This window comes from Seriola aureovittata, chromosome 3 (genome assembly GCF_021018895.1).
Source record: "Seriola aureovittata isolate HTS-2021-v1 ecotype China chromosome 3, ASM2101889v1, whole genome shotgun sequence".
In the NCBI taxonomy this organism is placed as follows: Eukaryota; Metazoa; Chordata; class Actinopteri; order Carangiformes; family Carangidae; genus Seriola; species Seriola aureovittata.
In genome coordinates, this window is record NC_079366.1 from 10,270,312 (window position 1) to 10,295,514 (window position 25,203).

Consider the following 25,203-nt stretch of genomic DNA (forward strand, 5'->3'; position numbering starts at 1 on the left):
AATTGTGTATTATACATAAGAACACACTCTTTGTGATATGATTTTGTGAATGAACACGATTTCTAAACAGAGATTCTGTGTGTGTGTGTGTGTGTGTGTGTGTGTGTGTGTGTGTGTGTGTGTGTGTGTGTGTGTGTGTGTGTGTGTGTGTGTGTGTGTGTGTGTGTGTGTGTGTGTGTGAGTGTGTGTGTGTGTGAGTGTGAGAGAGAGAGAGAGAGAGAGAGAGAACGTCATCTTAAAACAGGTCTTCTGTGCTAATAGAAGGTTCTCATTCTGAATAGCAGACATGCCAAAGTGGAAGAAAGAAATCAGCGTAATAGCATCAACAATTAGAGTTAATTTCAAAACAATATATTGGGAAAGTTTCCTGTTTTGATTTTACCATGTACTTTAAAAAATGGCCTGTAGTCACATCACATTTATTATCATTAGTCACCTTGCATAGGTGACTAATCTACATTACAGTAAATAAGTCTTACAACCTGCAAATTTGTTTTAGCTGTATATCAACCTTAACAACCAGTGTCTATGATTTGTATGTAATGGTGCTTCCCATTCATTTATTTAGCATCCTCATTTCCTCTCATCTCTCCCAAAGGAGGACAGAAGAGACCGAAAACAAGTAAATGGGATAAACCTAAACGTAGATGTTGTACTGCAGGCTAGCAGTGTACCATGTCCAGGTATTGACATTTTATTGAAACCAGTCCAACAAAAAGAGCAGGCATCCATTCTGTATTAGGAAAAAGGACGGTGTAGTTCAATTAGTTACCTTGAGATTAACTGGAGGAGAAAGTAGTGAGGAGATGTAAAGCTGCAGGAGAAGGGAGGTAAGTAAGTAAAAGTAGAGTGCTGCAGAGCTGGAGGGTGCAATAGCAGCAGAAATGGGATCAGGCGGGACAATGTGTAGGACTCAGCTCTGGCTGTTGACCTTACTGGCTTTTTTCTCCTTGATGTCTCTGGCTGAAGAATCTCCAATGTAAGTAGAGACATTTGTTTTTACTGAACAATAACAGCATTTGTATTTACATTACTGTTAGTGTTAGGTGTTGTGTGAGTTGTTGTGGATACTGTTTGACAGGCTAGAGAAAAAATATGACTTTATTTCTGAATGATAGTATGTCTGAATGATGAGCAAAATAAATAAACTCCTTGCACGTTTTGTCTTTATTGTCTTATGCGTTCAGAAAGGGAAATTTAATTTTAGTGGCAGTGATGCACTTTCTGATGAAACTGTTTACTTTTTAAACATGTCTTAAATGCGTCGCCTGGGTTATGACCTTTTACGCCTCATACAAAAAGTTATCCTGCATTGTAAACCAAAACAGTACCTAATGTTTTGACAGTGTTTCAGAAAATTTACTAAAGCTGTTGAGAAAAACTGTAATGGGAGCAACAATAAGTCCAGGGATTACCTGCATAAGGAGTGAAGATTGAGTATTAGTTTTACTCCATTCAAGACTTCAATGTGTAATATAACGAAAAGCTGCAGTCCGGTTTGGAGTTTTTGTTGAATAAATCAAGGTCCTTCAAAACGATTCCGGTAAATGTAAATGTTGTAAATGTTGTTTTGAATTTGCACAGTGATTCATTAAGCCTACCACAGCAAACAGAGTCATGATGAAATGTTTTATTGATCCAGTGCTGGATCTTAGTCAAGATAATCAATGGATCACTAATTGTGTTTAAAGTCCACGCTGGAGAAGATAATCCTCATCAAAGAAAATGTTTGTTTTTTTGTATTAGTAAATTGGATGAACAGAACTTTAAACGCACTCTTACAACTGTTGAGAAAAGCAACACAAAGCAAATCAGTAAACATGTCTGTCACTGTTCCTCAGTTTGTCAGTGAGTCAGTATCCTAAGCTTTTTGTACAGTGTCTAAAGTGTATTCTCTGTCTCTTTTCCCACTGCTCTGCAGGAAGATAATGTCTGCACCCAGCGTGTTGCATGTAGGAACAGCAGAAAACGTCTTTGTGGAGTGTCAAGACTGCACCAACGATAATGATACCAGAGTTGAAATCAACGTCGTGAATTATCCGACCAAGTTCAAAAGGCTGGCATCCACATCTGTGATCCTTAACAGAGCAAATAAATTCCAGAACTTCGGTCAAATTAATGTAATGTAGAAATGCTGAAACATACTGTATGTTACTGTCATTTGTTTTTTTTGTTTGCTAAAATATATTGGTGAACCTTGTCTAAATGCAGGCCTATCACATGTCTAAAGAAACATGACTACAATCAAGAGAGGAAACAAAACAATTTTAAAATTTAGCATCGTATACACCCATCCTGCTCCCCCCGCGCTGCCTGTGTCTCTTCATACTGCTTTCAGATCCCCACTGGAGACTTCAGTGAGCATCCCGACATGAAGCAGCATGTCTACCTGCAAGCTTATTTCCCTGATGTAGTACTGGAGCAAGTTGTCTTAGTGTCCTTCCAGTCTGGCTACATCTTCATCCAGACTGACAAGACCCTCTACACCCCCAACAGTAAAGGTGAGTCCAGTAATAGTTCTGAGAAACAGACAACCCAAACACTTGTAAAAATGTTTCTGTCCTGTTAGTAATTTTGAATTGAATATTATATTTGTATTTTTAAGACATTATCTTAAAATATATCATGCCTTTTGTTTTAGAACCAGGGCATCAAGTATTTTGTGATATGGGGACAGTGGCCTTGGAGTTTAAGATGTAACTGTAACATCCCTGCTTTGAGTCTGACTGTTGCGTGTCATCCCCCATCGCTCTCAGTTCCTTGCTGCTCTGTAATAAATGTTAGAATTTGGCCTAATCATAGTTGATAGATTTTATCTGATTTTTTTTCTTATTTTCAGAGTGAACTGCCGTTCTGTCAAATTTGTTAAATGAAAAGTCAGTTACATGACCAGACATATAGATGCAAATACCCTCCTTCAACCTTTAAAGGTAAAGTAACAGCAGTACTGTCTTTATTCCAGTTCTCTACAGGATATTTGTACTGACACCCCGCATGGACCCTGTGGGGACGGATAATGAAACCAGAACTGATACTTCTCTTGCCATTGACATTGTGGTATTGTATTTTATCTTTTAAAGCACAGAATTGAATGTAAAATTATTAGACTTCATTTTTTACATAATTTCCATACTACCACCTTTGCCTCCCACATCCATCTAAAATTCCTTTTTAAAAGTCCAAAGCACATGGTCTAAAGCATATGCAACAAACCACTCTGCGTTACATCTCCAGGAATTCTTGCACCTTTTTCACAGTGTTTCACACAGAATTTGTGGCGAGTTGATTACATATTATGACTTGCCATTGAGCTCAGTCCGGGCACACGCACGCAGCGAGCAAACATCGAGCCAATCAATGTGCTCCACATAGATCTACAATCACAATGTTAGACATCTTTTATGTTACATTATTAGAAGTGTAAATAAATGTTTGGTTCGTTGTGAAACTGTGGTGGGACAAAATTAGTTTAGATGATGAATGGAAAACACTGTGGCGGATGTACCAGGTACACGCCCTTGGGACGCCTAGAGCCATGCTACTACTATAGCTAAACACAGAACCACTGAACCTTGTTCCCATGTTAGGTTTTGTGTCCATCTCTAGAGATATGCATGTCTCCCTGTACTTGTTAAGCTGCTCATTTGAGTGCAGCCTTTCCCTCATCAGAAAGAGAGAGAGATTTGAGAAATAGTCAATCAAGAAGCTAGTCAGGCTCAGATTGTAGAAAAAAAGATGAGTATTTAAGGTCTTTGAAAATGTAGTATGGAATTAATGAATTGATTTGTAAATTGGTGAGGTTCACTGTCATTGAATTGTTCCTTGTTTTAGACCCCTGAAGGCATCATTTCAGCACTTGATCCAGTCTCTCTGAAATCCGGCATCTACTCTGGAGATTACCAACTCGGTGAAATTGTCAGGTGTGTATCTAATTAGATTTTTCTGGCTTGGCTTTTTATTTCATTTATACTTTTTTGTTCAATGGTGAGGGATTAAGTCATTTAGTAAGTCATAATTATAAAATAAGGTCTCCAAATATTTTTTTCTTTTGTGAATGCCATGCATTTCAGTAGGTCTCAACCAACATTTGAGGGAAATAACGGCTCCTTAGTTGCTAAATGCTATTTTTGGTGCTAAGCAGGTAGTGTACAATGATGCCATGAGAGCAGTGACAGTGATCCACAACAGTAAAGTTGCAGGACAGCTAAGCAATATGCTGAATCCCGATGTAAAAGCTCCGTAAAGCAGAGATGCCAATTTGGGTGATTGTTTTTTTGTAGGTTCATCACTATGAGCTACCTCTTTCAAATTGTCACATTATCATTTGATATATTGTCATTGTAAAATATCAGGTATAGCCGCTTTTTAACATTTACTCCAGACATGTTTGAATACATTCAAAAATATTTTTTGAATAATCAAGTTTTCTACAAAATTTGACACATAAAAATTCTTAAAAGTCTACTCCTCATTGAAAAATCCCAAATCTATGCAAATGTATTTCATTTCGGTTTAAATTCTGCACCAAGTCCATTATTAATATATTTGCACTTGAGGTCTCAGGTTTCCACATCATACTACTGTAAGATTAATATAAGACCCCAGTTAACTCCTACACTAGTCATGATGTCTCAGATTCCTGCGGGTATATGTGCACGTTAAACTCAGAGGTGAGCACAGCTTTCTAGTGTCTAACTCTGCATACATCATTCTTCACAGTGACTAAGTAAGCAAGTGTGTGTTTGTGTTTGTATAGTGTTGGGCTTTGGAAAGTGGTGGCCAAGTTAAACAGCAGACCACACCTGAGCAACTCTGCAGAGTTTGAGGTCAAAGAATACGGTGAGTCGGAGCAGAGGTCGTCTTTACCTGTTTAGCTGTCATTAAAACCCTATATCACTTTTACAGTATTTACTTTTGATCTGATGTTGGACACACAATAAAATGCATTTAATTTGTAAGTGCTGCCCAGTTTTGAGGTGAAAGTGACGCCTACGAGCTCCTTCTTCTATGTGGACAGTCCACAGCTCACCATCGACATCAAAGCTACGTATGTGAAGGTTCTTGTTTTTATGTTTGATTAGTATACTGATGAAGTAAAGGGGCTTGTTTATTTTATTTTTCTCACTTTTAGCTTATTATGAAATAAAACATTTACTTGTGGTTTTAGGTATCTGTTTGGTAAAGAGGTGGATGGGTCAGCCTTCGGGATATTTGGGGTTATGCATGAGGGTCAAAAGAAGAGCTTACCCAGCTCCCTTCAGAGAGTGGCGGTCAGTAGATACTTTTGTAACCTCAACCCTGTTTTGTAGTTTGGCCTTTTATCAGTGCTACTAGCAAATTTAGCAAAGTGCCAACTGTTAAGGTATGCTATTTCAAAATGTTTTTTTTATTTGTTTTATATTTATTATTAGATCGAGAACGGTAATGGAGTGGTCTTGCTGAAGAGAGAGCACATCACACAGACCTTCGAAAACATCCTGGACCTGGTGGGGAGTTCCATATTTGTAGCTGTCAGTGTGCTGACAGACAGCGGTAAGAAAGAGAAAAAATTACACATAACACATATTTGCCTCCACTAGAATAGGGTTGGTTGTCACATTCATCAACTCTCGCTCACTAGGGGGCGCTGGTCACCTACAAGGACATTTCTATAGTGGTTACATTGCTTTTAATTTTAATGTTATTCATGTCAAAATGTTAATACCTAGCACTTTGGTGTTTTTCTAGTTTTTTACACAATGGCTTTATAAAATTTAAATGGATGATTATCTAAATATTCACAGAGTGGCCGTTTGAGGAACTGCAGTTTTTTTCCACTTGAGTGTTGGTTGCATGTGCACTCTGTATATCTTTGCACAGACAGTGAAATGGCGGAGGCAGGATTGAAAAGTATCCAGATTGTCACATCACCTTACACCATCCACTTCAAGAAAACACCCCAATATTTCAAACCAGGAATGTCCTTTGATGTTGCGGTAATGTACACTTAACATGTATGTAAAATAAAATTTAGGCTAAATTTTTTAAAATACATAAATAGTTGAAATTCACTAGCCACAACCAATCAAACAGGACTGTATCCTGAAAAATTATCATTATCATTGTATTTTTAATGACCAATAACTGACTGACTTTTTTTAATGCTACAGATCATTTGATTGATGTACCATTTTTGTCAAGTGATATAAATCTCCTCTGAAAATGTTAATTTACAAAACAAAAGTAAAATCCACACACTTTTTAATACTCCCATGATTATTTATTTTATTACCGTTATAATTGCATCTGTCATGGATGTTGAGTGTTATGCAAATAGAAAAACTAGAAGCTCATACACAGACTCGCTGGGTCATTATTATCTCAGTCATAACATGTTTTCTGTACAGCTACTAAAGTTTGAAGCTTCTATTTCCAGAACAGTATTAGATTTGCCTCAGATGTGTTTTCCTTAGATAGTTGGATGTTTTTTGACTGTGCAGTTGTTTGCGTCTTGGCCAGTAGATTGAAGTTGTGAAACCTGACGGCAGTCCAGCACAAGGCGTTGCAGTGGTGATGGATGCAAACGAGATGCAGGGCCTCACTGCAGCCAATGGCATGGCAAGGCTTTCCATCAATACAGTGCAAAATCCTGAACCAATGACCATCACAGTAAGTGTTGATAATTGGTAAATTTGCATTTATTTATTTACAGTTTGTGTTAAAGCACATTTAGCAAATGTAAGCTATAGGTGATAATTGGACAGTTGCCAGCTAGTCAGAAACACAGCCACCTCAACACGGCAGTGACTCAGGCTGTTGGAAGGGCCCTTAGCTTACATCAACAGACTAGGTGGCCTCAGGTTTCATCCTCTCAATATGTTGTCTTGCAGTCATCATGTACTGTCACAGAGAACCATTCATGTCCCAGGAATCCAGAGCTTGGAGAGTCAAGTCCAAAATGCCATCCTCAGGTAGTAATTTAGATTTGGGCTTGCTTTGGCCAATCCCAGGTTTGCCTTAAAGAGATTGCCCAAAGCATTTTTCCCGGCAGAATGAGGAGGCTCCACTGAGAACAGAGGTACAGGCTCACAAGTGGCTACCAGTTCTGCTTTATGTGTCTTATGTGAGGCCCTTATTTCCCTCACACTGATGAGAGTGAGAAAGAGGTGTCTGTCATTGATACTGATTAAACGTATGTGGGCAATGAACCATTGGACAGAACTTTGTAAACACTCTGAAGCCAGCCATGGTCTACGGGGGAGATTTCCCAAGAATAGTATCAACACTATTTAGAGAGCAAGAGTGGTGGCCACATTGCTGTTTGAATGCAAGTGGTGGGTATTTGAAGAGTGGTGCGATGGGTCACAGGTTATCTCATTCCAATGCCCTGTGGCAATTCTGTCTTTTTCTTTAAGGGCAAGGTCTTTTCCACTATTAAAGTCTGCTTGGCTTTTATTTCAGCCTGTCACGTGGGTTTAGCACAGACCTGTGAGCCAACACCCCACTGTTTGCTGTTTCATGAAACGAACACACTGACTCTGCACTGTGTCTAAATCATTTGTCCCTTGATGGGATAGTGAAAGGGTCAGGTTACCTCAAGATTTGTGGTGACTGTGTATCTGTCAGCTGGTGGCAGTAGACATGGTGTGAATTTAAAAGGTTAAGAAAGGGCGTCATTTTTTACCTCAGCATAATTAAAAAGATTTCTTTGCATATGAAAGAATGTGGTACTATATAATGACATAGATAACCTAAACTATGGATAGACAATTGTCATTTACATCACTGTATGTAACTGTCTGTATGCTTACCTGTGTGTTTAATTGTAGGTAAAGACCAATGATCCTTATATTTCACCAGAAAGGCAAGCATCAGCCAGCATGACAGCTCACCCATATAGCACCAACAGCAACAATTACATCCAAATAGGTACCTACTATAATATCACAGAGGTGGCGATGGTGCTGGTAGTGGCAGTGCTGTCAAAATACCATAAAGGATTTTTTTTTTCAAAGTTTAGCTTTCACTACTTTCACTAATTCAGATGTTGGTATGACAGGGGTGGATGCAGCTGAAGTAAAATTAGGAGACAACTTGAAGATCAACCTCCACCTCAACAGGCAGGAAAATGCACAAAATGACATCACGTACCTGGTGAGAGATGTTTTGCACCTGTGTATGTGTGTCTTGGTCCACATACTTGACTGTTTGAGTTGCTTCCCGCAGCTTGTGTAGTTCAGTATACATGCATATCGGATAAGTAATGATGTTCATATCTGTGCTTACCAAGTTCCTGAGCAGAGGTCAGCTGGTGAAACATGGCCGTTACCAGACAAAAAGTCAAGTACTGATTTCCCTGATAGCTCCCATCACCAAAGAAATGCTGCCATCGTTCCGCATCATAGCCTACTACCATACAAATGACAATGAAGTGGTATCAGACTCTGTTTGGGTGGATGTGAAGGACTCCTGCATGGGTTCGGTGAGACACACAACACTGATGTAATAGAGCTTGCATAGAGTTTAAGTGGGCAAACAATACACCCACACACAAACTGATGAAGTTATTTGAATTTGTCACATATACTTGTATTCATATTTTAATCCAATTGTTTTAACAAATGAAATTCTCTTGCATTGGTATGTCTTCCTGCTTTAGCTGAACTTAGAATCATTGAGACCTGCCGTGTCCTATGAGCCTCGCAGGATGTTTGGTCTGAAAGTCACTGGAGATCCAGAGGCCACAGTGGGACTGGTGGCAGTTGACAAAGGCGTCTACATCCTGAATAACAAGCACCGCCTGACCCAGAAAAAGGCAATTTCTTTATCCTATCTTTAGTTTTGGATATACTTGAAAGCGATTTAGTTTTTTAAAAAAAAAATGTTTTTTTAAGTATTTCTATAGTACAGGTTATTAAACTCAACTGACACACAGCAGGTATATTGCATTAGCTAATGTTTCTAATGTCATATCAGATATGTCATTTAACTTACATGCTTAATGTAATGCATTTACTTACTGCTTTCAAAAATGTTCCTCTATCCAACCATGCACACACACCAATGGCAGCAGACCTGTGATGCCGGGTATTGACCTAACCACTTGGAGCAGTTTGGATCAGTTTGGAGCAATATGCTGTAACCTTCACATGTGGCATAACCCTGAGCCCTGTCTGTTATGTTTCTTTATGTTCAGGTGTGGGAGAGTGTAGAGAAATATGATACAGGCTGCACACCAGGTGGAGGGAAGGACAGTATGAGTGTGTTCTACGATGCTGGACTGTTGTTTCAGTCCAACACAGCTTCTGGGACTCCCTTCAGACAAGGTGACACTCTACAGTCTCACTGTTTCCCCCCCTCCTACTAATCTCACTCTCTAGAATCTTAATTTGGGTGCAGCCCTGAGACAGGTGAGACAGGGCAAGCATGTGATAACAACCATAGCTGAGTATGATTGGTTCAACAACCTGACATATATTTAGGCATAAGCAGACTGTATTTGTGGTACTTATACTCTCAATATATGCACACACAACCACTTTACACTCCCACTGTACGCCTCACCATAGCTCTATGGTGATAATATTTCAGTGTTTACAGTTTTATTTGCTGCTCCCGAAAATACCAGTTAATGCAAATTTAACGTTTTTTTAGACAATAGAGGGACTATGTTTTAAAGGGTCAGTCACCAAAAAAGCTCTGTCTCGCTTCCCATGTGGCAATGCAGATAGTTTGTTGTGGTTTATATTTTTAAAAGTAATTTTTAATGGTTTGAACACCATAAACAAAATTTCAGTCACCTTTTTGGTTTTGGGGGTGAGGCAAATATGGTTTGGACAGGTACCTCAAAACTGGCCAAAATTGCCAAATACCACTAGAGGTAAGTGAGAAAACATGTTTTTTGCACTTTAGTTAAACTGACTCTTTGAGACGAGCCTGTGTATATTCTCATTTGTCCAGGTCATAGTATCCTAAAGGAGTTTTTTAAATCGAAAACAACTGGACTAGGTTATTTGTCTGGCCAGTCCTAGCCTGGTCAGATGCGTACACGAACTGATGAAGCCTCTTGGATGAGAGGTGAAACGTCTTCCCAGACAAATAACCTAGTCCAGTTGATTTCGATTTAAAAAACTCCTTTAGGACTCTTTGAGACGTTTCCATGTTGGTTTCAACTATCAAGCATGGTTATTGCCACCAAGGACCATGATAAATGAGCTGATCATGATCCCATATGTTTCTTTAGGGATGTTAATGATTATTATTCATTATTTTTTGACAATCATTTTTTGTGAAATATTATGTTTTAACATCCATCCATCCATCCATCCATCTTCTCCCGAGTTCAGAAGCTCCTCAAATTGACCACAGTTCCTAACCGCGGCTTTGAACATGAGCCCACTCAGACTCCATGTCCCAAACCTCCCCTGGGATGCACAAGAAATTCTTCTGGAGGTGTGAGTTGAAAACCTCATGGACAGACGTTCCCAGTTCACCCTCACTAAATGTCTGTGTTTGCCAGGTCTGTCTGGCAGCCTTTCCGGCCATCTGATCCAACTCACCACCAGGTGGTTATCAGTTTACAGCTCTACCCCCCTCTTCACCCGAGTGTCCAAGACATAAGTCTGCAGATCTGATGATACCACCACCTAAGGTGCTCTGGTACTAAATACACTTATTAGCAACCTTATGCCCGAACATTGTGCTTGTTATGGCCAAACTATGACTAGAAGAAGTCCAATAACAAAGCACCATACAGGTTTAGATCAGGGAGGCAGTTCCTCCCCATCATGCCCCTCCAGGTTTCTCCATCATTGCCCACATGAGTGATGAGGTCCCCCAGTAGAACTATTGAGTCTCCAGGCAGAACACTTTTCAGGACACTGCCCAGAGACTCCAAGAAGGCCTGATACTCCGACCTGTTTTCTTGCATAAGCCCGCACAACAGTCAGAGCCTTCCCCTCACTCACTTTTGGAGCCAGCCCCAAGCGGCCATTCGAAGAACTGCAGTTTTTGGCACTTCTGTGTTGACTTGATTTTTCATCCTTGGAGGGTGCTGCTTGATGTTACCCATTAAATTGTCTTAGAGAAGTGTATCAATTTTACCACGTAAATTTCAAGTCTAGTAGTTGTTGGGGTCTGTTGATCTGGTCTTTGTTGTGTTTCCAGAACTGGACTGTCAGGCTCTCAGCAGGAAGAAACGAGCCACTGCTACAATGAACGTTACAACCAGCTTAGGTAAGAACCACAGCTCTACACTACCCAATAACTATACATGCAGTCATATTAAGACTTCCTCTGTCTGTAGTTGGACATCTTGTGTCACAATACACAGCTTTGCCATGCTATGTGTTAGTGGAAGAATACAAATAAGCTGAAGCTCTTCTTACTTTATATTTATGCCTATATTAATATTACATATTACATAAGTAATACTGCTACTTTTACTGCATGTCTGTCAATACTGGGGAGAGGGCTCCTGCTATCTTGACTTGACCGACTTGACTCGTTCATTCATCTCTATTTTTAATTTTCCCTGCTTTGAAATGTATTATTTATTTCTTGTCTGCATACCTTCTCACCTCTGTCTGTCCTCCACCCACAACTCGCTTTCTTTCCAGTGAGTCAGTATACAGATGAACTACAACGTGACTGTTGTTTGGATGGCATGAGGGGCACCCCCATTTCATACACCTGTGAGAGGCGGAGTGAGTACATCTCAGATGGTGCAGCCTGTATCGAGGCCTTCCTGCACTGCTGCAACGAGATGGAAATACAGCAAGCTGAGAGGAAGGATGAAAGCCTCCAACTGGCTCGTAGTAAGACAAGGGAACAAAGAACGGGCGGTTATTCATTGTCATACTGGTAGTTATAAAACAGTCAAAATAGTAACCTTTTTAATGTCACTTCAGGTGAAGATGATGACGGTTACATGGACAGCAATGACATTACTTCTCGAACCAAGTTCCCTGAAAGTTGGCTGTGGTCCGACGTCAAACTGCCTGCTTGCCCTCCACAAACACCCAACTGGTGAGGCAACTGAAACATACACGCAAGAAATACACTGATAACTTCATGTATGACAAAAGTTGAACACTTCTCTTTGCCTCTTCAATCACTTTTTTTGTTTCAGTGAGTCCACATCACTTGTGAAAAATGTTCCTTTGCAAGACTCAATCACAACCTGGCAGTTCACTGGCATTAGTCTGTCAAGAACTCATGGTGAGAAATCAGTGACGCTAAGCTGTCTTGTGTTTTAGGTGTACCTGTCTAATCTCAAAAACAACAGTCCACTCTACATTGTACTATATGCACTTATTTCTGTTGTCATATCCCTCACCCAGCTACCCCCTTTTTCCTTTGCCACATTTTATGCCTTGTTTTTTTCCTTATTTCATTATTTGTTTGTTGTTAGGTATCTGTGTTGCTGATCCGTTAGAGGTAATTGCACATAAGGACTTCTTCATTGACCTCAGACTGCCCTACTCTGCTGTCCGTGGAGAGCAGCTGGAAATCAAAGCAATCCTCTACAACTACACACCGGATCCTACCACTGTAAGTCTAGGTCACTCAAGCGAGACAGCAGGATCATATTTTGTTATGGTGAACCAATCCAGGGCAAGATGACATAAAATATTAGACTTTCATACAACATGTGGCTAAAAACAGAATGAATTCAAATAATGCAAGACTTAAGCTATTTAAGTAACTACTTCACAGAGCTTTAGATTTGTTTGCGCTGCATTGCTCAGTCAATACTGGAACTGGATTTTAGACAGAAATTATTGTAATTTTATAGGTAGGGGGAAAGAGAGCCTGAAATTGTCAAAATCTTATCAACTTAATGGCAGATCTTGATCCATGGTCAACTACACATACCTCAGTCTCATTCTCAATCCTTGTTTTCAAGGTGCGTGTGGATCTGCTTGAGGAGGAGCATGTGTGCAGTGCAGCTTCAAAACGTGCAAGGTATCGTCAGGAGGTCAAAGTTGGGTGCCAAGCCACACGTTCTGTACCCTTTGTCATTATTCCCACGAGGGAGGGACAACACCGCATTGAGATCAAAGCATCTGTTAAAGACTCGGCGCTCAGTGATGGCATTGTGAAGACGCTGCAGGTGGTGGTAAGAGAAACAGGCTGTAGTGGTTTTAGAGCTTCTTTTCTGTCGTCCACAACTGCATAATAATGTATCAAAGCCGTCCCGTTTCTACCTTAAATGTCTGCAGCCATCTGAAGATGGCAGGACAAATATGATGATTAATCTGCATCCTATGAGAAGTGCCACTGCCTACCACTTTGCGCTGGTCGTTGGGGTTGTCCTTTTTTTTTTTTTTAGCTTTTTGTCTTTATTGGACAATCAGTGTATAAAGACAGGAAACAAGGGGATAGAGAGGGGTATGACATGCAACAAATCTGGGAATCAAGTTGTGAACATTGCAGTTAAGTGGTGTGCACCCTAACTATGGTCACTTTTATTTCATCAATCTGTCACAAAATGCTGTAGCATGTTTCCAATTTATTGCAGTTGGAATCAAAATTTGTAAGTTACTTGGTTTGTGAAGTAACTTTTGTCAATTCATGATTTATTTCTTGGTCTCAGTTAAAGAAATTGTTAAAATATTTTTGGCAACTGAAGTTCAATTACTCAAATGTACCCAATCAAACATGATTTGAATGACCAACTAACTCTACCCATCTTATAAAACCACACTTGACCGTTCATTCATGGGTCGTAGTAGCTAGCAGAGCAGTAGCATAGGTCAGAGGTGTGTGTTTGGATCTCAGTCAGGAAAAGTCTTGATGACATTTCAGAAAAGTTTGCTGATTGTGCTCTGAATTATTCATTTCGTCCTGACCGCAGAGTGCTGACGAAGGAGGTGCTGGTGAAGGCAATGACTTGGTTTCTTTTTTGTCTTAAAGACTTTTCTCAGCTTTTTAGTTTGGTCAGACAGTCTTCATCAAGACCAATACCTTAAAGATGTCCTGTTGAGTTTTCATTCAAACAGTTAAACAAAAGTTATGTTTACATCCAGTGCACTGTGTGTCTAACAAATTTCCTTCCTCATACAACAAGCTATTTTTTGAAAACATTTTGCGGTGATGAAATGCATGTAAGCAGTTATCACCACTGCCTTCCTATTAGCAGAATAGTGTGAAATTGACTAAAGGAATGTGTACATTGCATCGTCTGTATGCTCAAGCGGGTGCGCATCCTGATGTGCTGTACCAACAATTATAATTGGAGGCCCAATTATAAAAGTGGTCAAAAACTTCACAGGTTACTTTCAACTGCTAGTTAGGTTTTATCCATAATTCAGTGGACTTCAACAAACATGAATGAATGATTTTGCACAAAGTTTGTTTGAGTAACAGCATGAAAATAGGGCTTGCTTTTCTAGTTATTTGATCAAGAATTGATTTTGAATTGATAGCTGATTCTGTGTTGAACTGTGGCACCTCTGAATTAAACAATTATAATCAAATCTAATCATGAGAATCCCCAAGGAACCGACCTTAAATTGATTACACATCAGTTTGAAGAGTTGAACTTGAAACTTGTTGTGATTCCAAATGTTTGTCCTAACTGTTGTTCTTCCAGCCTGAAGGCTTGCTGATGAAATGGCCTCAGATTATAGCTCTGGATCCTGCAAATAAAGGTGTAGGTGAGTTTACCCAGCTGCCGTATGATTCTGATTCAATGGCCTTTTGGGAGAAGACAGGCTTATCTTTCAAATTGACCATGTGGAGGAATTTTGGGTTTAACTTGTGGAATGATTCATCTCAGTATCCTGTCGCTGACGGCAACAACCTGACAGGATACCATCTATAATTACTTCTGTTCCTCCCATTCCCCTAATGGTCCCTTTATGGTTGACAATTCTGAGGGAAAAACATCTCTTCGCCAATCTACTTTACCAAAGAAAAGAAGTCTTAGCCCAACAGGCGAAATCAAGTGCTGATTAATATCAGTTTTATTTGCACACAGAGAAGCAAGCAATCAAGGCAAATGTGCAAAGCATTCTAACTAATTCAGGCAAGATCTCCTCTATTATAACCTTCAGTCAAAACCCTTTGGAAACGATACAAATTTCTTAAACAGACAGTTACCCAATAGTACAATATTTCCCAAGAACTGTGTTGTACAACGTTAATAACTTCAACAGTTTCGGTTACCCAACTCAGCCAAGGGCTATGTTCTTGTCCCAAGTCTTCTCGCATGCACAAATGTCAGTTTGGTGACGCTCTTGACTTGAACAGCAGGTCAGGCAATGAACTCTACACAAAAGCAAACGCAGTGGTAGCAGCAGCAATAAGAGACTGTAAATTTAAAAGCAGGGTCTTAATACTGGCAAACACGGAAGCCAAAGACCCAACCGGAGGTCATCTTGCTTCTACGTTTTATGAGCATAGAAAACAGCATCATGTATTGACCAGAGGGATTTAAAAGCAGATAGCTGTAGTAACTGCTGATGGACTCTCTGCAGATATTTCCCAAGGTGGTAAGTCAGCCTCAGCATTGTTATTTCCAGTCTTGCCAACCAAGCAACCCTTTCTGCAAATGTCAGATAGTTGCATTTAGCACAAGTATTATTTGAAAGTCCTTGCATTGATATTAAACACCAAGGCTCAAAGGATATTTGTCATGGCAAACACAGTAGCAGACCCGGAACTATAGTGAGACCACCCAACAGGGTGCAAGTCTTAGTTTGCAAGTGAAATAAAGTGTGATATGTGTGATATGTCTCTGTGTTTAATAGCTGAAGCTGTAGATTGAACGTCATTCCGGCAGGGCTAGAGAGATGAACACAGCCTGTGGAGAACAAAAAAGTAGCTCCAACTCATGGTTACAAGGCTGTTCATAACATACGCCCTAAATTTGTCTTGTTTAATTACTTATATGCATAGTCATTTCTATGTAATTAATGGCCATTTAATGAAAAAGTTTTCTTTCTTTTAGATGGCAAACAAGTGGAAATTATCAACAGTGGACTTGCTATGAAAGATTTTCTTCCAAACACACCTACTACCACACAGATCTCTGTCACAGGTGAGATATCTAATGAATGATATGTGGTAGTGTCTGTAGTCTTACCTAATAGTTGTTACTTTGTTCTCAGTGGTAGATTATCACCTCACTAGTTGTGGAAATGTTTGCAGGGAAAGTGCACACAAGTGTGTTGAAGAATGCCATCAGTGGGACACCAATGGGTAGTCTGATCTACCAGCCTGTGGGCTGTGGAGAGGAGAACATGATCCACATGACCCTGCCTGTCATTACAACCACATATTTGGACAATGCCAACCTGTGGGAACCTTTGAGCATTGGGAGACGTGACGAAGCCCTCCAACACATAAGCACCGGTGGGCTAACTCAGATGCATTTATTAGCACAGACAGCATATTTTGTTGAAAGTCCTTGTGTAAAAACGCAAACCACCTAATCTAACAGTGCAACTTAAAGTGGCTTTTTAATGGATGATCTTCAGTACAGAGTTTAATCAGGAGTCAGTGAAAAAGACTGTGTTTTTATTTTGTTTTATTTAGGTTACCATAATCAGCTTGCCTATCGTAAAAAGGATGGGTCTTTTGCTGCATATCTCGATCACCAAAGCAGCACCTGGTGAGGACTGCTGACATGCTTGAACTCACACATAAATGTGTGCACATCCTCCCACCTAGACTCTGCCTCTCCATCCATCCATCCATCCATCCATCCATCCATCCATCCATCCATCTAATCACTAACTAAACAATTCCACCCTCTCCTCTCTGTTAGGTTGACAGCTTATGTCGTCAAGGTGTTTGCCATGGCCAACAGTCTGGTGGCAGTGCAAAGCAAAGTGATCTGTGATGCTGTCAAGTTTCTGATCCTCAAAGCACAGCGAACTGACGGCGTGTTTAGAGAAGTAGGAAGTGTGTCCCACGGAGAGATGATAGTGCGTGCCCTGATTTCATTAACATCAATTCTTCATCTTGATGCTAAACAAAATAATTTTTCTAAAAGCAAACCATTGCATGTCATTGGCTATCATCTTGTATGAATATAGACATGTGTGATACTGATGATAGTAATGATAACGGTGATACTGACACGTTTGTTTGTGTGTGCATGTGTAGGGTGATGTGCAAGGCAGAGATTCAGATGCCTCCATGACAGCCTTCTGTCTCATCGCCATGCAAGAGTCACGCACACTGTGTGCTGCCACTGTTAACGTGAGTACTTACCTGCCTACAGTGTTTGTCTTTTCTTCACCTCTTTTCTTCTCCATTTACTAACTTTGTGCCCTGGTGTTAACTGTGATTAATGGTTCATAAGACAGGTAAGAGATGGGACAAACAAGGTCATGTCCCATAGCCAAATAATACTAGCATTCAATAAAGCAATCTATCTTGAATGTTAGAGTAATTAAACAAGCCCACATATTTACCATCTAGCTGTTCCAGCTACATTTAGTTTTCTTACAATAGAGATAAGTCAACTGCAGGATTTATCGTGTTACGTCTGTCATAATCAGGGACCAAATTGGTCACTCTAAATTTGCCATCAGTGTGAATATGAGAGCTAATATGTGTTACAGTCCTGTGATAGACTGGTGACTTGTCCATTTAGTACCCTGCCTTTCCCCCAGTACAGTATGTGATACACTCCAGCACCTACAGTAGATAGTATTACAGTAATCTCACCCATTTTACCTGTTACACTGTGAAACCCCTGCTGTCTATCTGTTCTCCCATTACTCTCCCTCCTCCTTTAATCTGTCATCTTTTCCTTCTGTCCAGCATCTGCCAGGCAGTACAACCAAAGCAGTGGCCTACCTGGAGAGACGCCTGCCCAGCCTAATCAACCCTTATGCTGTTGCCATGACATCATATGCCCTGGCCAATGAAAACAAACTGAACCAGGACGTCCTCTACAAGTTTGCTTCCCCAGGTTTCTTCAAATCATATTCACATACAGAAAAAGATTCTGTAGATGAATAGATCAGAGGGTTTGCATAGCCACATATTCTTTAACATGTATACTTGAGCCCAGCTGATCACTCTGATGAATCTTGCTATTAGATAGTTTGTCAACTTCAATGCATATTCTGGCTTTTCGTGAGTACAGTATAGTACTACAATCTTGTGTATGTGGTTTCTATAGACTTGTCCCACTGGCCTGTACCGAAGGGACGTGTTTACACACTGGAAGCCACAGCTTACGCTCTTCTGGCTCTGGTCAAGGCTGAGGTGAGCACGTCCTACTTACTGCATCTGTGTGTCACCAGCATGTCATGCTACTAAAACAAATCCATCCATGGTATCACAGAAAAGAGTAGAAGGGTTGCGAAGACAGGGATTTCCCAAATTGCAAAGCCCCTAACCTCCTAGTTCAACAGCTATATTTTCTCTGTTTTCACCACAATAATTTAAAAAATCAATCCACAGTCAAACACTGATTCCATCCATTGCTTTCTGTCAACAAAGGCTTTTAAAGAAGCCAGACCTGTAGTGAGATGGTTCAACAAACAGAAGAGAGTGAATGGAGGATATGGATCAACTCAGGTAACACATGTTGCATGACTCTTATTTTCTCTATATTGTTTTGTTTTGTTTTTGGCTGCTGTTTCACTTGTTCGTAGGTAATCTGGGCTCAAACTACAGGTCATGTTTCTCTCCAGGCTACCATAATGGTGTACCAGGCTGTGGCAGAGTACTGGGCCAGGGCCAAAGAACCAGAATATGATCTGAATGTGGACATCTTGTTGCCGGGCAGGTCAAAACCTAACAAGTACAACTTAAACAGGAATAACCACTATGCCACGAGAACATCTAAAGTGAGAACACAAGCACACAAACTCACAGTGACGCATTAATATCATAATTCCTGTTGCTTTCACTGTGTTTGTTTCTTCTGCTGATCCCTGTGTGTGTTTGTGTGCATATTTTAAATCCCCACAGATCAACGATATAAACCAGGATGTGAAAGTGACTGCCACGGGCACAGGAGAAGCAACAGTGACAGTATATAAAATCTCTTTTCTATTGATGTGTCCTTTTTGATCCCAAATGAGACCAAAGACATGTTTTAACCTTGTGTGTGTTTAGCCTAACCATTCAGACAGATACCCATATTATTTTATCACAGTGCATCCAATGTTAAAATGCACTTTTCTCTGTGTGACAGATGGTGTCGCTGTATTACGCTCTGCCTAAAGAGAAGGAGAGCGACTGCCAGAAGTTTAACCTGTCAGTGGCGCTCATCCCAGGTAATTTGGTTTTGTTTTGTCATTTTAACCATTTGTTTATTACTTGTTTTTATGCTCATCTGATGTCTTGCTTCTCCAGGGAAAATGAATGAGGATGAGATGATATACCAGCTGAAAATAGAGGTTATGTAAGTAGACGAAGGAAATAATACCAGCAAACATCACAGTAAAATGGCTTTCTACAGAACCAGTTTTCATTACCCATCTCCATTTCACAACTTTTTCACCATCTCCAATTATTTCATTTCTCCATCTTAAAAGAAAATAGACAACAAAAATATTGATTTGATTTTCATTTAATCTCAATTTGTGCATATTTTAACAAATCAGAAGCAAACGGTTTGGAACAGTAGCTACTTCAAGGAGTTCTCCTCCATGTTTACTTAAAAGCTAAGATTTAAAGTTCCTTCTTGAACTTGGAAACAGCGGTTGACAAAACAGGGTCAGTTTTGTAAAAAAGGATAGTTTAGGGGTAAAATGTTTGCTTTATAGTGGTTTATAGCTGTAAACAAGATTTCCCTCATAATACTTTTTATTAAACTGTTAATTTTATGTGCAGGTATAAAGACAAGGAGCACGATGCAACCATGTCAGTCTTGGATATTGGCTTGCTAACAGGCTTCACTGTGAACACAAAAGACCTTGACTTAGTAAGTCTTCAACTACACACACATACACACCACACACAAAAAGGTCACTTTTTATTATTGTGTGTGTGTGTGTGTGTGTGTGTGTGTGTGTGTGTGTGTGTGTGTGTGTGTGTGTGTGTGTGTGTGTGTAGTTGTCCAAAGGCCGTGCCCGCACCATTGCAAAATATAAGATGAACACAGCCCTGTCAGAGAGAGGCTCGCTCATTATCTACCTGGACAAGGTAAGACATCAGTCTTTCTTCTCTCTTTCCCTTTTTCTCTCTGACTCGTTGTTTCTCTGTTTATCTGTGTCTCACCTTTGCTTTACATCTCTCCACAGGTTTCTCACACACAAACAGAAGAGATCGCTTTTAGAATCCACCAGACGCTGAAAGTGGGCGTCTTACAACCAGCAGCTGTGTCTATCTATGAATATCATGACCATCAGTACAGTAATAGTAAGTCTCAAAGATGCCTAGAAACATGCTGCCTCTGTCTCTGACACACACACACACACACACACACACACACACACATACAGTATATCTATAAATATTTTCTGTCTTGTTGCAGGAACACATTGTATGAAATTCTACCATCCAGAGAGGAGAGCTGGAGAGCTACTGAGGCTCTGTAGAAATGATGAATGCACATGTGCTGAAGGTAAACAGGATGATGTCTACCTGAAGACATAAGGTGTATATGCATTAATTTGTTAGATCTGAAATTCTTGAACACTTTTGATGGAGGAGGTAAACCAAATATTCATCACTAATTTGGGGGTTGCACTTGTTTGTGATGTGCTTGTTTTAATATGTGGTGAAGGAGACGGTCATGCAGCATAATTGATTGTAGCATGTTCATCAGAACTTTCTATCAGAGGCAACAAGCACCAAAGAATAATAATGTGATTATTTAAGTGGGACATCTCTGCATATTCCCAGAGAACTGCAGTATGCAGAAGAAAGGCAACATTAACAACGCTGAACGCACAGCTAAGGCTTGTGAGACTGAAGTGAACATCAAAATAGATTTTGGTGAGTTCCTGTTTGTATATGTGTTGGTGTGAGAGTAAGAGATTGAGAAAATAAGTAAGCAAGGGAGCACCTGAGGTAAAAAATCTGCAACTTGTCTGTCCTCAGTGTACAAAGTGAGTCTTGAGGAATATACAGATGGTTTGTCCACTGACATTTACACAGTGCGGTTACTGGAAGTCGTCAAAGAAGGTGGGTTTATTTCCTCTAAACCTTGAAATGTTTCAACTGCTTAAACATTTGCTTTCCTCAAATGTTTCACCTAAAGCATCTTGAGGGTGAGAGACCAAATTTCTTTTACCTTTTTGAATTTTTTGAGCTCTTTGCACCCACCTCTCTTATTTCGTAACTGAAAACAAAGATTGTCAGAGATCCAAAAAAACCCAGTTTGTAATATACCATAGTTGTGTTTAAGTATCTTCTCTCTCTCCTCCCATATTTCAATTACAGGAAGTATTGATGTGGGTCCTCAGGGTAAACTGCGCACATTCCTCAGTCATCCGCACTGCAGAGCGGCTTTAGATTTAGGCACAGGCAAAACCTACCTTATCATGGGCACGTCCAAAGATATTCACATAGACGAAGAGAGAGAATCGTAAGTTTGTTGTGTCTACATCTGGTATTTTCATTCCCCTCGTAATATTGTCAGCATTTAGACATTCAAACCGTTCCCCCGCTTTGTGTTTCTAAATCAGGTATCAGTATGTGCTCGGTGAGAGAACCTGGATCGAGTACTGGCCAACAGAAGCAGAGTGTCAAACTGAGCAACACAAAACTACCTGTGCAGGCATAAAGGAGATGGTCGAGCAGTACACACGCTATGGATGTCAGCAGAAGTAAAACTGAAGAAAATGAAATTGGTTTGTGAGTTGTTTTTGTTTTGCATTACTCTGTAACACTTTAGATTACAGTCCAAAAGTTACACTGTAAGTATTTAGAACATATGTATCAACATATGTATCAATGTATGATCAATAAAATACTTACAGGGTATTTTTCTTAATGTTTCTGTTATCAGACAACAGGACAAGAATGAAATATTGACTCAGATGTGGCACATTATGACTACGTGTTAACTTCCAAGCCATTTGGGAAACATGGGAGACATAAAAATGACATTAAATCCTACAGTTCAACATGAAGAAGTAACCTGCCATTTTCTGAACATCTCACAGTGTGGATCTGTGCTGTGCAGGTTGATGGACCCTCCTCCATCAGCCTGGCAATGCCCAGTCATGCTCTGTTAAAAAGGATTAGAATGTGCAAACTGTATTTCTATTCATTATTTATTCTCATCACTTCTGTGTATCAAACTCACAATTTAATTCCAGAATGAAAATCAATTTAAATAACTGATCATTAAAATAAACTATCAGTAGCTACCATACATCATATTAGGATTTATAGCCTACCTCTGTAGGCACTTCTGAAGTCCTCTCTGTGTCAGACAATGTGTCATCATCATTATCATCCTGTGATGAAGAGAATTTTTTCATTTTACTTTAAACTGTATTTGTCAAAATCTGTAGGACACTGAATACTTACAACTTCAGTTATAGCTGGAGGCTCAACAAAGCTGATAACGCCATCAGTGACTATTAGCAGACATGAAACCAAAACAACAATTTTATGCATTAGACACACACACACACACACACACACACACTATTATGGGAGGCGTCTTGAGAGATAATTCATACTTGGTTTCACACCTAAAATCATGATCTCACATGTAAACCACTACTTTAACACAATCACTACCCTGTTACATGCACAATCATATTTTCTTTTATTTACCATCATACTCTCATGCGCACACAGCGCTGTGCCCTCTTGCACAGAGAACTATACTTATTCATGCAATATACACTTGCATAATAGTCTCTGTAACAGAGGAAAAAGGTCTAATATATGTATGAGATAATATATTTGAAAGAGTATAATAGCATATGTAAGAGAAACAAATAGCACATGTGAATGTTAATAATTATGTGTATGGAACAAAATGATAGTGAATGTAACACAGAATTATTTGGGGTAGTCTATGACTGAGAATAGGGCTGTGGTCGAAAAGTCAAAATTATTTCCTTTCCTAAACACTTTTCCTTGACCTCAATGCGAAAGCATCATGAGGTCAAGGAAAGGTGTGAAGGACAATTCATAAGGACTTAGGAAAAGATGACTGCACTTGCACTGCAAGTACAGTAAACAAACTTTAGTTATAACACATGGACAATAAATACCTCCTTTCCTAACCACAAAAACAAAATAAACATGATTGACATGTTGAAATAAGATGACATGAAAGGAATACACAATAAGAGAACGTTGAGCCATTGAAATAATAATTAAGCATGTTATATAATAACCTTTACTTCACTGTACCTACACAGGCTCCCTTTCTCGCTCTCTCATTGTCTCTCTTTCTCTCTCTCACACACACACTGACACACACACACACACACACACACACTGCCCCAAACATCTTATCTACTTACGTAACCCCCCACCTAAATGCATAACCAGTCACTTAATGCAATGTACAGATTCGATAATGAGTGAAAGACGCATTCATTCACAAACTCAACCAGGAGATGAAAGTTTTATATCGTAAAATAACAGTAGGTTAATGCATCAAACACATGACTTACAAACTCAGTTTTATGTGTTTGGCATACACACATAGTTTGCATACTTCGTTTAACTTAACCTAAAACTCCATAACTGCACTTACCAGTGTTGTTGGGTTAGTGTTTATCTCCTGTAATTTCAATGTCAGTGACGTTATAAACATGTTCTGAGTTGTTTGATGTGAGGCCAGAGGGGGTTGGGCTCACAGTTCTGCAGTGTCATGATGATAGCTTCATCTGATTGGTTAATCATTCTTTTTATACATCAAGGGATGCCAACATTGACCCAGCCTCCTTTAGAGACATGACATTAGTCTACAGCAGGCCTTTATATCTCACAGCCTCTGTAGTTTCACCACACATTCACACATTAGTTAGAGGGGCACTGTTTACCTACATGAGAATGGGAAGGAGGGGGGACGGCAGCTACAGCACAGAATATTTATATAGTTTTATATTTATTAAAATGACAACTATAGCCTGTAAAACTGGGGAAGTCCGGCTTCCCGGAGAAAACGCCACTGCATACAGGTGTGCTGTTTTTTCTACATTTTTGTGGGTTTTCTGTGGTGAAACTACAACAGTGTGTCACTTTAAAAGTGTGAGACAGCATTTTCTCATTTCCTTTCGTAAAGGCAGCTGCAGTGTTTACTATACTAAAGGAGATAAGATAGGAAGCGCTGAAGCTCCATTCATTATCATTTAGAGAATTCGACCAGCTCTAACCATGGCTGCAACTTAGATATTTCCGGGTCATTTCACTCATAGGAACCTTTTCTATAAGCAAACAAGACTTTTCGACCGCTGCCCACGTGTTAGTGTGAGAGAGTTTAATTGGAACTGAAGCAAATTTGATTGAACAGGAAATGGCACTAAATCCTCAGTTTCTGACTGGTTATATTTGATGAAGATAGGACATGGCCCGCCTTTCCAGTCATGATTGTTATGGGAAGATGGTGGACCGGGAGCTGCTCAGTTAAACCATTGGCGTCTTAAACAACATTTAAAACCCCCCAACTGTTATCACAACAATGTCAGAAATGTTGAATCAAATTCGACACCTGGTTTTAATTTACTATGTTCAAAGCAGATTCAGATTCAGACAACCGTATTAATCCCACCAGGGGCAATTTGTTTGAACAGCTTGCTTCACACGCATACTAAAAACTTACAGTGACATGAAGGCATAAAAATAAGGGAGTAATAAATAGAATGGGAATAAAATACAATAGAATAAATAAAATGAGATATGCCAAGAAGTTCAGTGGAATAAAAGAATCTATTCTAAATCAATATTAATAAAAAGGTTGATCATCATTTAATAAAAAAGTCATAAAAAACATGTACGGAGAATTTAAAAGATGTATTGAAGAGGAAATAAAAGATTTCAAGTGGCGGTTAATTTTGCAAGGAGGTAAAACATAATGAATCACAGAATTAATAAGAGACAACAAAGAATTTTATGCACATATATTTATTAAGATAAGAGCTAAAGTTAATAGTGCTGACTTTACATTGCCAATTGATAGTTTGCTGGAAAAGAGCTCAACCTTATTGTTTCAGTTTGGTTGTATGTCTGGCTTAACTTAAGTAAAGGCCAATCATGAGCTCTTTGAGGTGATTTGTGGCATGTTTGTTTTTTGTTTTCCCTCCATTTATTATTTATTTTTATTTTTTACTCAGC

General features: G+C 39.5%; 1 protein-coding gene and 1 long non-coding RNA gene across 3 annotated transcripts; one reads left to right on the plus strand and one right to left on the minus strand.

Moving 5' to 3' along the window:
• Positions 1-716: 716 nt before the first annotated feature.
• LOC130165045 (complement C3-like) lies at positions 717-21,882 on the plus strand. 2 transcript variants are annotated; one of them, XM_056370017.1, is made up of 43 exons: positions 751-979; positions 1,922-2,120; positions 2,339-2,501; positions 2,963-3,057; positions 3,832-3,920; positions 4,757-4,839; positions 4,960-5,047; positions 5,168-5,270; positions 5,412-5,532; positions 5,860-5,975; positions 6,502-6,648; positions 7,809-7,908; positions 8,039-8,133; positions 8,270-8,461; positions 8,639-8,794; positions 9,176-9,305; positions 11,146-11,214; positions 11,598-11,795; positions 11,889-12,006; positions 12,110-12,198; positions 12,392-12,531; positions 12,887-13,099; positions 14,576-14,639; positions 15,935-16,024; positions 16,135-16,338; positions 16,522-16,597; positions 16,754-16,913; positions 17,095-17,190; positions 17,758-17,908; positions 18,122-18,207; positions 18,445-18,522; positions 18,639-18,794; positions 18,919-18,981; positions 19,145-19,226; positions 19,306-19,354; positions 19,786-19,876; positions 20,008-20,097; positions 20,196-20,313; positions 20,429-20,518; positions 20,800-20,892; positions 20,998-21,081; positions 21,340-21,484; positions 21,585-21,882. In XM_056370017.1, the coding sequence occupies exons 1-43, from the start codon at positions 885-887 to the stop codon at positions 21,727-21,729; spliced, it is 5,010 nt and encodes a 1,669-aa protein (XP_056225992.1). In that variant the 5' UTR covers positions 751-884; the 3' UTR covers positions 21,730-21,882. The 2 variants fall into 2 exon arrangements, with proteins under 2 accessions (XP_056225993.1, XP_056225992.1); XM_056370018.1 differs by lacking the exons at positions 20,429-20,518; positions 20,800-20,892; positions 20,998-21,081; positions 21,340-21,484; positions 21,585-21,882 and having other exon boundaries at positions 717-979; positions 19,786-19,971.
• On the minus strand, positions 21,747-23,705 carry LOC130165099 (uncharacterized). Its single transcript, XR_008826706.1, has 3 exons — positions 23,624-23,705; positions 22,302-22,361; positions 21,747-22,129 (listed from the first exon to the last, which is right to left on the minus strand). It is a non-coding gene; the product is annotated as an uncharacterized LOC130165099 (long non-coding RNA).
• Between the last annotated feature and the right edge of the window lie 1,498 nt (positions 23,706-25,203).

Bases quoted from the DNA above. Each gene is read 5' to 3' on its own strand.
- LOC130165045 (XM_056370017.1), top strand. From the start codon at position 885: ATGGGATCAGGCGGGACAATGTGTAGGACTCAGCTCTGGCTGTTGACC. The intron at 5,271-5,411 runs GTCAGTAGATAC...ATTTATTATTAG, and splicing joins GCTCCCTTCAGAGAGTGGCG to ATCGAGAACGGTAATGGAGT. The intron at 6,649-7,808 runs GTAAGTGTTGAT...GTTTAATTGTAG, and splicing joins CTGAACCAATGACCATCACA to GTAAAGACCAATGATCCTTA.